We start from the raw sequence: 12234 nt of genomic DNA on the forward strand, positions 1-12234 counted from the left end.
GGACACCTGGGTTGTTTCCACCTCTTGGTTATTGTGAACAACACTGCAGTGAGCATTTGTGTAAAAGTAGTTGTTTGGATGCCTGTTTTCAAGACTTTGGGGTACATGCCCGGGAATGTGGTTATTGGCTTATATGGTAATCTGTATCCAACTTTCTGAGGAAATGTCAAATTGTTTTCCAACAGGTCAATAAAAGTTTCTTGAATGCAGAAAGGGAACAGTAGGTGGGAGGCAGGGATGAGGGCTTTTCGGGCCTCCACAAGCAGAACTGGACTGTGCCATTTGCAGGCTGTGTAATCTGGGTCAAATGACTGAAGTTCTCTGGGCCACCTCTTCATCCTCAAAGTGGGGAAAATAAAATTTTTCTCTGTGAGCCTAAGGACATGCTTTTTCTAAAGTTCTAGGCACAGAGTAAGCCCCCCAAATTAACTAACTGCCTTCCCTTACTCTGACCTTGACCATACAGCACTAGGCTCTTGATTCTACCTGGCCAGGGGGCCAAGTTCAGCCGTGCTGCAAACTACAACTCCCAGCACGCACTTCTCCCGGGCAGGCTCTCCCAGCGTGGTGCGCATGCTTTGGCAGACGTGGCACCGGGAACTCGGAGGCGGGGAGCAATTGGGAAGTGGCGGCGGCGGTTGCACCCGGCGAAGCTGCGGTCGCGGGAGCCCGAGTGGGGACCGGAGCCGGCTGGGGGCAGCGGCAGCAGGGATGGCGCGGGTCGTGCCGGCGTGGCTGCTCCTGCCGCTGGCGGTCTGGGTGAGGCTGTGGCGCTGGGGTTCGGGCCGGGAAGGCACGTGCGCCCGGCGTGCAGGTCCAAGCTCCCTGCTCCCGGGGCTTGCGGGGAGATGATGCCTCCGGTCGCCTGGGTGGAGGCATGCGTGCTGGACAGGCGGGGACCCGGTGGCTGTGCAGGAGGCGGCGGGGCGGTCGCCGTGCCCTCCCTGCGGAGTGCTTCGGCGCTCAAAGGTCGAAAGGAGCCCGGGGTGGGGGAGCCCGGGGGCTCTGGGAGATCGCTGGCTGGGGGCTTGCGCGGTGGACACGACGTTCTGGGGGTGCAGGTCAGGGCGCGGCCATGGGCTAGGGCGGAAAGCCGGCGGCTTGCGGGGGCACTGCGCCCCAGACTCGGGGCCCTGCACCTGTGTGAGTTTGGGGTAGGAAGGGGATGTTTGGCACCTGCACTGCCGAAAACCTTGTTTTAGGACCACCTAGTTCTTGGTTTTGGCCCTGAGCAGCCGGGAAACTGCCGGCCACCACGTGGACTGCCCTCCCGAGCAGCCCCCGCTGGCCAGACTTGGCTGGGCCGGGTGGGGTCGCCGGGACGGGGAGTTCTGCTCCTTTACCCAGCCGAGGCTGGCTGGAACCTCAGCCACTTTCTGGCTTGTGATGCGGCCTATCATTTTAATGTAGGTGACTTAGTCTCCTCATCCGTGCAATGGGGACGCTTTAGATACCACTCTCCCTCCACCCCCCGCACGGTTGCCAGGATGATCGGATGACAAATTGGAGGAGGAAGCTCTAAATTTCGAAACCCTACAAGAGGGGAGGAGGGACGGGCCAGGGTTATGGGAGTGTGGGATCTCCGGAGCAATTTGCTACCCTTGGGGTTGAGGGTGGAGAGTGTACCTCAGGGCATCGCGGAGAGAGGTCGGAATGGGTGTGTCCACAGCCCCAAGGGCCCGGGGTTGGCCCTGGTGTTCCCGTGGGTGTGTGATACGGTCTCCTTCCATACCTCTCTCGTAGTTTCTGGTCTCCCTGATTATAGGACAGCTTTGGCTCCTTCTTTTCCTGAAGCTCCTGAAGAGAGACTCCTGCTGCTGGCACTCTTTCCAACCTGGATTTTCCAGTTTTGTTTTTTTTTTTCTTTTGGGTGTGGCAAGGATGCTGGACAACGCGTGAGGAGAGAAAATGGAGTGTGGATTGAGTTGTTTTAAACACTTCCAGCTCTCAATACTGTGCCCGTCTGGGATCACCAGTGAGGAGTGGCCCAGTAGTTTCTGGTTGTCTGAAAGTGGGCAGAAGAGGAAGCTGCGTCTGCCCCTCTAGATCTGTTTCTCCCTCGGAAGCGGGGCTGGAGGGGGCAGTGTCACTTGCCCAGGTTTGTTTAGGCTTGTCTGATGCTCTGTTTTCATTCTGTTCCCTCAGCCAGTTGGCCTGGGTGGTCTCTGGGCCAGGCAGGGCTGCTGGACTGTGCAGAGGGGGCCGTCTCCAGTGCCACCCCGGAAAGGTGTTTGAACTCAGTCTGTTTTAGGAGGTGTACTTTCTTCTTCCCCTTTCTTTTCCCTCTTGTGAAAATGAGACTTGGGACTCTGACCAGAAAGAAGTTTCATTCAGCAAACATTCATTTATTGGCTGGCACTGGGTTGGATTTGGGATGGAGGGCAAAATACACATTGTTCCTGCCCTCCCGTGTTGCCCTGAGTTGGGCAGGGAAGTCAGTCTTGTGGGCAAATAAAGACAGAGGAGTGAATACCCGCACTCGAAGGTCTGGGAGCACCACTGAAGGAGAGCTGTGCATTAATTTAGAGGGAAGGTCAGCCACGACTTTCCTGAGAGGTGCACTGAGCTGTCAGGAGCGAGTGTGGGAGTCATCCAGGCAGCTGAGATCTGCTGATGCCCTCCACGGGAGGTGTGGAGAGTGGGTAGGTTTGCTGAGAGCACTAGAACCTGGGAGTCATCAGCAAGGAACTGGCATTTTCTCCTTTCCCCAAGCCCAAGATTGGCTTAGCAGGTGTGAGACCGAGGTGTAGAGTCAGTGACAAGTGGTGAGTGGGCACCAGGGTGCCATGCTATGCTAAGTTGGTTCAAGTGTGTCCAAGTCTTTGCGACCCTATGGACTGTAGCCTGCCAGGCTCCTCTGTCCACGGGATTCTCCAGGCAAGATTACTGGAGCGGATTGCTGTGCCTTCCTCCAGGAGATCTTCCCAGTCCAGGGATCGAACCCATGTCTCCTGCGGCTCCCGCATTGTAGGCAGATTCTTTACCACTGAGCCACTGAGGAAGCCCGGACACCAGGATGGGCCTCTGTAAATATTAACTGTGTCCATGTGATAAGGGTTCCCCAGCTCCTGGGACTTGATTGAGTTTCTTTGTTCACTCAGTATTTACTGAGAGCTGATATGTGCAGGGCCCTGGGCTGTGACCCAAGAAATGCAAAGAAGTGTGAAGGAGTCTACAGAGATTCATGGACAGCGATGTACACACATCCTATTTTTTACAGTAGCAAAAATATGCAAGTGGCTTTCATGCTTAACAATAGCAACATGCTTAAATGACTTGTAGCCCTACCCATACCATGGAAAGTGATGTTTATAAAGGATGTATGTATTTGCTAGAATGCTGGACTTATTTTCAAAATATTTTATAATGCTTATGAGGACTGTCTAAGGACATGAAAAAGTACTTGTATATGATAATTAGGGGAAAAGCGGGATACAAAACAGAATCCCAGGGTGACTGAAGCTAGCTACAGAGGCGAGGGATTAGCCGAACATCCAAATGTCAACAGTGATTGCTCTGGAAGGTGGAGTTGTGGGTGACTTTTGCTTACTTCTTTGTTTATGCTTTTTTTTATATTTCCAAAGTTTTCTTAAATTTAATGAATGTGCATTAGCTTTTAATCAGAAGTTAGTAAAGGAACTTAAAAAAAAAATGTTTCTTTGGGGACTCCCAGTCTTCCAACACTGTGATGTGGAAAGAGGTGCAGTCAACACTTGGACAAGTTGGTCCTAGCCCTTCCAGGCTGGGTGTCTGTGCATGGGGCCTGCAGCTGGGGGGGCCAGGCTGTCCTGTCCCCCCACCCCTGCAGCTGCCTGGCCCTTCATGCTGTCCCATTTAGCTCCTCCCTGCAGTCAGCCCTTCCTCAGGCCGTCCATGCTGACTGTCCTATAGTCTCCATCCAGAACTTGGGAGAACGCAACCTCGCCCTGCCCAAGCATCTCAGTGTCAGGCTGAGGCCCGGAGTGGGCCTGTGATGACCTTTTCACAGGTTCATAGACAAATGGGAAAAATAACAACGGTGAATTTTTTCTTTTTTTTTTCATGATTCTGAGTATTTCCAGTTTAAAAACTTAATTTCTCTGGCATGGTATCCCTATTGAGACAGTGCTGGGGGAGTGGCTTAGAGTGTCCTTTTGGAAAAAAAGATGAAAGCAGTGATACTGTATTGTGATTTTTTAAAAAAAGCCTTCGATTGATAAAAATCTAAATTCAGATATGTATGTTATATACATAATATATTTTAAACATTTAAAAATATATATTTAAATTATATTTTAAAATATATCCTGCTACTCTGTGAGCTTCAGAAGTCTGAGAACTATTGACCTAATTCAAAATTCTCTGATTTTATAAGAGAAAAATGAGGCTTTGAGAGAGAAGGGACTCACCCACGTGAGGCCACCTAGTTTGTAAAGACAAGGCGGTGTGAGAGCCAGGCTCTTGAATTACAGATGGGCATTCTCCCCACTCCATCTATGTCATCCAGCTCCCACCTGCTTCCTTCCACCCACGCCACTGTCCAGGCCTCTGCCCCTGAGGGTGGCATGAAGCTCAGAACCTGGTGGGACAGGGGGCAGAGGTGCAGGGAGCAGCAGGTGTTTGCCCCGTCTCTCCTGCAGAGCTTTTAGTGTATACCTATTTAGGTTCTATACCATTATATATTTAATAGGCTCTTGTGGGCTGGCCTGGGGGCCTAATTGCCAATTATAATGCTGCTTGGAACCTGGAGTGCACTTTTCCCACAGAAATAAGCACTTTGCAGAGGAAGTGTTAAAACAGAACTGGCACCTGAGTTGGGGGGATGGCCAGGTGCCTTAGGAGCGGCAAACAGGGTGCTGTGGATCCTGTCCAGAGTCAGCCTCTGGGGCACCCAGCGACCAGAGAAGGGCCCTAGCTTATGCCTCACAAGGAGGGCAGACCCTGAGCTCTGTGACAGTGGGGATCCTCTGGGTGCTGGCACCTCGCCCAAAGCTGACATGCAGTCATCCCTGGTCCATATTTGCTGAAAGGATTCAGTGTTGCAGGCAGGGAATCCAAGACAGAATTGTAGGCAATGAGGAGCAATGGACAATGCTAGATGGACAGAAGGATTTGAGTCTGGGGCTGGGGAAATAAGACTAGAAAAGTGAATCCAGTGAAAAAGAACCTTAGATGCCTGGCAAAGCTTTCAGGACTCAAATCTGTAGACAGTGGCGAGACATGATGAAAGTTGCCTTTTTTAATAACAAGAACAGTGAGGCCACAGTGCAGGGTTGGGTTGGAGCAGGAGAGACTAGATTAATTTTCCCAAAACAACACTTTCTTCCTCTTACTTGCTTCTCTGTTATCTACAAGATGAAGTCCAGTGTGATGTTATGGAAAGAATATGAGCTTTTAGCCACACTCAGGAGCTGTGTGACCTTGGGCTCTGTCTGTTTTCTTGTTGTCAGCAGTGGTGATAATACCCATTGTGCAGAGTTGAAAGGATCAGAAATAATACAGGGAGCACCCAGCATCGTGCATGGCACATGGGCACGCCCAATAAATAGGAGCCGGCAGGCACCTCAGGTGGTTGGAGAACGGGTGCCTGGAAGCCAGTGAAGGGCCAGAGGGGCTGTGAGTGGAGGCTGTGAGCCGTGGGTAGGGGGCTGTACCATGATTCTTGGATTCTTGCATCATGGGTTGCTGGAGCCGAGGTCCTGATGGCTCCTTGCCCCTCTGCACTGGGCCCTTCAGAGACTCCTGATGGGTGGGAGGTGTGGGTGTGTGTACACAGAAGGGCTAAGAGTTTAAGTGATCTGCTTTTCCCCTTTTTTCTGAAAGTGGATCCTCTCTTGAGACTGGAGATACCAACCACACTGCCTCCCTGGAGGGTTTGCCCCAGCTTTGTGGTGTTGTTCTGTGAGGCTCTTGTGTTTCCCTTGGTGGTTGTAGTAGATTTGGGAGGCTGACAGTGGACCAGAGAGTGACCCCTGGGGTGTAGGAGAGCCTAAGTTCTCCTGCATCACCAGACTTTGGTGGTCTTCTTGCCCTCCTTTCGTTTCCTCCTGGCATCTTGGCAGGAGAGAGAAGGAGCACTGTGCCTTGCCCATCCTGCAGCACTGACCTGAGTCTGTGGCTTCCCATTTGACCTGTCGACGAGAATTATAAAACACCTGGTACACGGTAGAGGGCTTGCAAAGTATTTCGGTGTATCTCACGTCTGTGTAGTTCCGTGTCCCACACAAGCTGGGTAAGATAAGCTGGTTGAGTACTGTTACTTCAAGAGAGGGATGGGTAAGTTGAGAGAGAGTGGGGAGAGAGAGACCATTGATGGGCATGGCCTGGAAGGGGAGGGCATAGACAGATGAATGGGTCATCTGACTGAGCAGCCTCCTTGGCAGGTGCTGTTTTCTGAAATAGCAGCACCGGTCATTTACCTGGGGTGTCCGTGATCCTTGTTCTTTAGCTCCCTGATGGCCTGAATACAGGAGGCAGGGCTGCAGCCAGGCTCTCACTGACCACCCTCCTCGCCCTTCTCATCACCCTCCCTGCAGGGCTCTAGGTAACTGTCCCCGTGACTCCCTAGGTAACGTCCATCAGGGCCTCATTCCATTCACCAGTTTACAATCACTTCTAAATAATGAGCTTTGCAGTTATGTGGTGAGGGGTGGGGATGTGGGGTTGGAATAGCCTTTTTGCATCTTTTTATTCCCTGAGATCATACTGAGCCCCCAGCTTGGATGTGTGCTCTGTGCCCAGATGGCCTGGTCATGAGCCTGTGCCCGGCTTCAGGGTTTCCTGCTCCTCACAGCTGGCCGGGGCAGGAGTAGAGCATCCATCACTGCAAAGAATCCCACCATTCCTCTAACCCCTTGGCATGAGCAGATGTCTTTAATTTGTGAGCAGATCCTTTAATCCTTGCCTTGGAAGGTATTAATGGAGATCGAGGTCGAGGGCTTACGCTGGGGCTTAAACTAGCTTCTGAGCCAAGTCGTGGGCTTGGCTGGAAAGCTCTGCTCTAGGGCCAAGTAGGGCAGGCTCCCGAGGAACAAGCAGGTTTGCTCTCACCAAGGAGTCTGACCTGGCTGGGTCCTGGGCAGGGTGTTGTACATGCTCCTTATTTCAAAGGAACATGGACCACCGTTTGCATGTTGCATATATCATGTTCATTCATTCCACAGATCTTTTTTTGTTTTTAACAGATACCTCATGAGACTCTTTTATGAACCAGACATACTGTGCCAAGGCATTGGGGACAAACTGATAAAAAGGATGGATACCATCCCTTCCTCCCATTGCCTGGTGAGAGGCCACTAATTTATTATTTAATTCAAGTAGGAAGTGCTAGAAGGAGGGAGATAAAGTGGTTAGAGCGTGTGTAACAAGGGTCCCTACCCTGTTGCAGGGTGTCAGAAAAGGCCTCTCTGAAGACTTATGGACCCTTTCTCAAAAAAATGTTTTTAAATGTATAAAACAGTGTGCATAGGATTATAGAAGAAACCCGTGATATTGAAATAGTTATCAAAATATTTTAACAAATTGTGACAAAATAGTACGTATTTTTTTAATGCATCATGTAGGAAGACCTAGTGACAGAGTTGATAATTTCTGTAAATTATAAGTAGTGATGAGCGTAGATGTCTGCAGCAATCCTCTTGTGCTGAGAAGATGTGATTTCTAGTGGTGACAGAGTCACGGACATTGTCAGTGCTACTGTAATTGGTTACCTACATTCCTAATAAAGGGAAGACTAAATTTCAGTGAAATTAGTGAAAATAAAGATCTCATCCAAATTCACAGACCCCAGTGTAAGAAAAATTATCCTCAAACTTGGAAATTAAATAGGATTCCGTGACTTTCTAAGGTCACGCTGGAGCATTGTCTAGGAAGCCCACCTCAGGGGCATCCAGTGTTTTAGGGATTGTCACTGTGTTTTTTATTCCTTAGGACCCATACTCTGTAAACTTAGAAAGGATGCAGATGATTTCTGTTAGGTAGGAAAGAGAGATTCTTCAGGATATTAACTGGCTTGTTATCTCTTTTAGCAATCATATCATACTTTTTTTTCATCGATCACATTTAAGTTTCTTATAACATCTTTTTTTAAAGAATTTGGCTGTGGGCTTACAGGATCTTAGTTCCCCCAATAGTGAATGTTTAGAGTCCTAACCACTGGACCACCAGGGAATTCTCTATAATTTCTTAAAAAAAATATTTTTATTAACTTTTTTTTTTCTTTCTTACATCCTCTTTTGACCTAGCTTTGTCATTTTAGTGGGCCCCTTATTGAGTTGATAACACTTTGAAATATGTTCAATCTTTGTGTGAAAATTGGGCTTTTAAATTTGAAAATTATGCTGGATCCCTGTTGAAGAGCCATGGAGTGAGCAGGATGTGAGGTTGTGGCACTCAGAAGGGAGGTCTGGATGGGGATGTTAATGTAGGGGTGCGGCTCAGGTGGGGTACCCCAGGGGACGGCGTAGGGCAGGTAGAGAAGGTGGACTGAGTGAGCCCCCTGAGGAACTTCTGGATTTGCAGGGTGGTGGCAGTGGATTTACAAAGAAGACAGTAAGGGTTGTGGGAGAGGTGGAAGGGAGCCCAAGTGTGTTGTGCCGGGGCTGAGCAAAAGGAGAAGTGGAGGTGCCCGTCGGGTCAGCCACATGGAGGTCATTGCCAAACCTCCACCAGGAGCCTCTTTGGTGGTGGGGGCAGATCTGAGGATGCTAAGAACTGCTTAGACGGGGAGGAGGGAGGTGGAAAATTCTGGCTGTGAAGGAGTGGGGAGTGGTATGGGGTCCAGAGAGGAGGTTTTTGAAAAATGGGTTAGTGGCCTTCCAACCCAGCTGTGACTCCGACCACCTTAAAGAGGTATATGTAAAAATGGATTCTTGGGCTCTCCAGATCCACAAGATGATTTTCTTCAAGGATGAGGCCCAGGAAGCTATCTTTCCAGAAAGCTTTTACTTACTGCTGTTGTACAGCTACAAGAGACGTTTACAAGCTGACATTAATTTTACGTGGTGGACAGTATCTTGCCAGCCAGAGTTGCCTCTTTGGGCCGAGTGGCATGACACAGCTTCTTCCCATGATAAGAGCCACATACACCAGTGACATTGTGAGACTCACTCGGCAGGAGCGTGTGCCGTTTTTGCTTTTTTCTGTGGGCAATGAGGGAATTGTGCACAACAGGTAGCAGAGAAGAGATGGCTCCCGCAGTCCTTGAAGCTCTTTCCAGTTGGTTGTGCTCAGTAGCTAGATTGGAAGCGGAAGCCGACTTGCTGGCCTCTCGGGTCTTGTTTGGGTGGAGCTCTGGGGAGTGGAGAGAGCTTGAGGCACACCAGTGGGAAGTGTGTGCATTGACAGGCAAAGATAAGAGCTTGTGATCTGTGTCTAGAAGACCTCTGAGTCCCGGTTCTGCTGTTTTAGGCTTCACCTAAGTTGAGTGTCTTTACTTCTTTGAACCTCAGTTTTCACATCTCTAAAGTAGGGATAGTACACCTCCCACACCGATTGTTTACAGCAGGTTTTCAAACATTTTTACTGCAATTCCTGCAAGAACAGTTTTGCATTTTACATTTATAACCAAGTACATATATCTATATATGAACATAACAGATGCAGATTTCTCACTGAATTGGTCTTGCTACCAGTGTACACACTAATGGTTCCTTCTTACTGTTATTTAAAAAAATGCTGGTGGTAACCCACTGAAGCGATTTTATAACTCTGCTCTTGGGTTAAGGCCTGAGGGATAGAAAATACTGATTTCAACTCTCAGCTTTAGGGGATTGAATGAGATACTGTATATCAAAGCACAGATGTATCTCATGGGTCATGAGCCCTTGAATTGTTATTTTCTTTTCAATTAATGGAGCTTTGAGACAGGGTTGGGTTTCCGGAGTGGGAATTCACCTGCTCTTCCTCGGGCCCTGCTGCCTAATTCTCTGCTTCCTCCTCCAGCTCTTCCTCGTTAGCAGGCCTGGCACACCAGGCTGGCAGCAGCCCAGAGCCCTCTTGGCTCTTGAAGAGGTTTTCCACAACATTAAAAGCTTTAGGGACTTAAGTCCTGGTTAAATGCACTGCAGTTGCAATTTCAGGATTAAAAAAACCTGTTTTTATAAGCTCTTGGATCAGTCGTCCTGCCCCTGGATTGTTCCTTGTTGACAGCCACGTTTGTGCCATGGAAAATGGGTGGGAAAACTGTGGAGCCCACGTCAAAGGTGTGGTTTTTAAAGGAAGCAAAATATAAGACATACCCTGGCTTTGCATTCATGGGAGCAAGTGGTGAGATGTGTGTGGCTCTTGGTCTTCCCACTTCACCTTGGGTCCAAGTCAGAGCTCTTTTACCTACTTGCTGGGTAATGTTGAGCAAGTTTCTAACTCTTCATCTTGGCTTCCGTATCTATAGACTAGGTATATTGAAAGTACCTACTTAGTTCACTTATCGAGAGAATGAGCTGGGACAGTCATGTGAGCAGTTTTGCTGGCTCCTGGGCACACATGAACACTCTAAACTCACAGCTCTTGCAGTGATCATGGCCTCGTCCCCAGACCTTCGGTGTTGGGATTAAAGAGTCCTCTCAGGATTAAAGAGTCCTCTCTTGGGTTGGGTTCCATCCCAGCTGAGTGCTTTCCAGTTTCCCTCTCTTTCTTTAGCACATTTAGCTCCTCAGCTGCAGCTAGTCGGGGTCCACATTCCAAGGGGCAAGCTTCTGTCTCTGCCACACAAACACACACACACACACACGTGCCATCCAGGCAGTGTTCATTTTTATTTCAAAGGCTGCTGGGTGGTGGACTTTTGAACACTGGGAAATATCAGTGGTGAAATCTTTAAACTTGGTTTAAGGTCAGGCCTTAGCTCCTTGTGAAGAGGGTATTTAGCCATGGTGATTGGTAACAGATGCTTACAATTTATCCATTTAAGGAGCATAAATTACCTGTATTTAAAAATGAACATTTCTCTCTCTCTTTTTCTCTCTCGTCAGAGCCATTCTAGGTATGCGTTGCATGCAGAGTTCTCTGCAGATTCTGTAGAATAGTTCTTATTAAAAACTACACAGTGTCAGGTGAACAGAGGAGCCAGCAGTCAGTCCACTCAAAGTGAAGCGGGGAAGATAAGCACTGCTCTCGCTTGGGAAGGTGCCAGTGAACGCTGGATAGATGGTCGAGGGTATCAGGAGGCCTGTGAAAGAGGAGGGGCAGTATTTGGTTGTATTCTGGGCATCTCTCTCTTTTTCTTTTTTCTCTTATTTTAGGTGTTTTTTCCCTAACTCTAATTTTGAGATAGAGAAGAGCTGCAAGAAGAGTATAAAGGATTTCCATCTTCCTTTCACTCGATTCCACAAATATTAACATTTTATCACATTTATCATACTCTCCCTCTGCATATATAAAGTTTACAGACACGATTCTCCTTTGTCCCATAAACACTTTATTGTTTCTTAAGAGGCAAGGACATTCTCTTATATAACCAGAGAACAACAGTCAAAATCAGGAAGGTAGCTCTTGGCTTAGGACTTGATCCAGAATCACATGTTGGAATTTGAAGTTAATTGTCACGTCTCTTTAATCTCCTTTAATCTGGGCCACTCTCTCAGTCTTTGTCTTCGGGCACCTTGGCATTTGTGAAGAGTGTCCCTCAGTTTTGTTTTGGATGATGTCTCCCTTCCTTCAGTACCTTCTGTCAGGAAACATATGTTCATTTGACCCATTCCTGGTGGTGTTAACATTGGTCCCTTAGTTGAGGTTTCTGCCAGATTTCTCTAAAGTTGCATTTTCTTGTAGTGGAGAAATACTTGGAGATTGCTAATTGTTTCCATGATGGTAGCCAAATGATGGTAATTTTAAAAAAGTATTTGTATCAGGCATGCCTATTATGGTTAGAAAAATACACAAAGGAGAAGAATAAAATCTATTCAAGGGCAAAGCCTTACTTTGGTGAATTTCTTTTTCTTCCGGTCATTTTCTTAGCATAATTGGCTGTATAGTTGTAATCATACCATGTACATTTTAAATTCTGTTTTAAAAACTTAACATTAAAACAAATATCTTTTCACTGCACAATCTTTGAAAACATCACTTAAATTCCTGTTTCCTCCTGTCAAGTGGTTTATTCTAAGAAACGGTTCCCCCGATGTTGGATGTTCAAGTTGTTTACAATTTTTGACTCTTATGAGTAGGAATGAGTGAGTCACATATGTGTCAGAATCTCTGTGAATTTCCTTGAGACACATTCTCAAAAGTGGAATTACCACGTGGAGGAGCAGAAAT

At 48.0% G+C, this 12234-nt stretch overlaps 1 protein-coding gene across 1 annotated transcript in view; it reads left to right on the forward strand.

Moving 5' to 3' along the window:
* The first annotated feature begins 632 nt into the window (after positions 1-632).
* The window catches only part of PDIA5 (protein disulfide isomerase family A member 5), a 92756-nt gene continuing 81154 nt past the window's right edge, over positions 633-12234 (forward strand). The window contains exon 1 of the mRNA XM_068974376.1: positions 633-759. Coding sequence (XP_068830477.1) covers positions 712-759 — 48 coding nt within the window. The 5' untranslated portion in view covers positions 633-711. The remainder of the gene's footprint in view (positions 760-12234) is intronic.

The sequence above is a fragment of the Capricornis sumatraensis genome, chromosome 1 (assembly GCF_032405125.1).
Source record: "Capricornis sumatraensis isolate serow.1 chromosome 1, serow.2, whole genome shotgun sequence".
In the NCBI taxonomy this organism is placed as follows: Eukaryota; Metazoa; Chordata; class Mammalia; order Artiodactyla; family Bovidae; genus Capricornis; species Capricornis sumatraensis.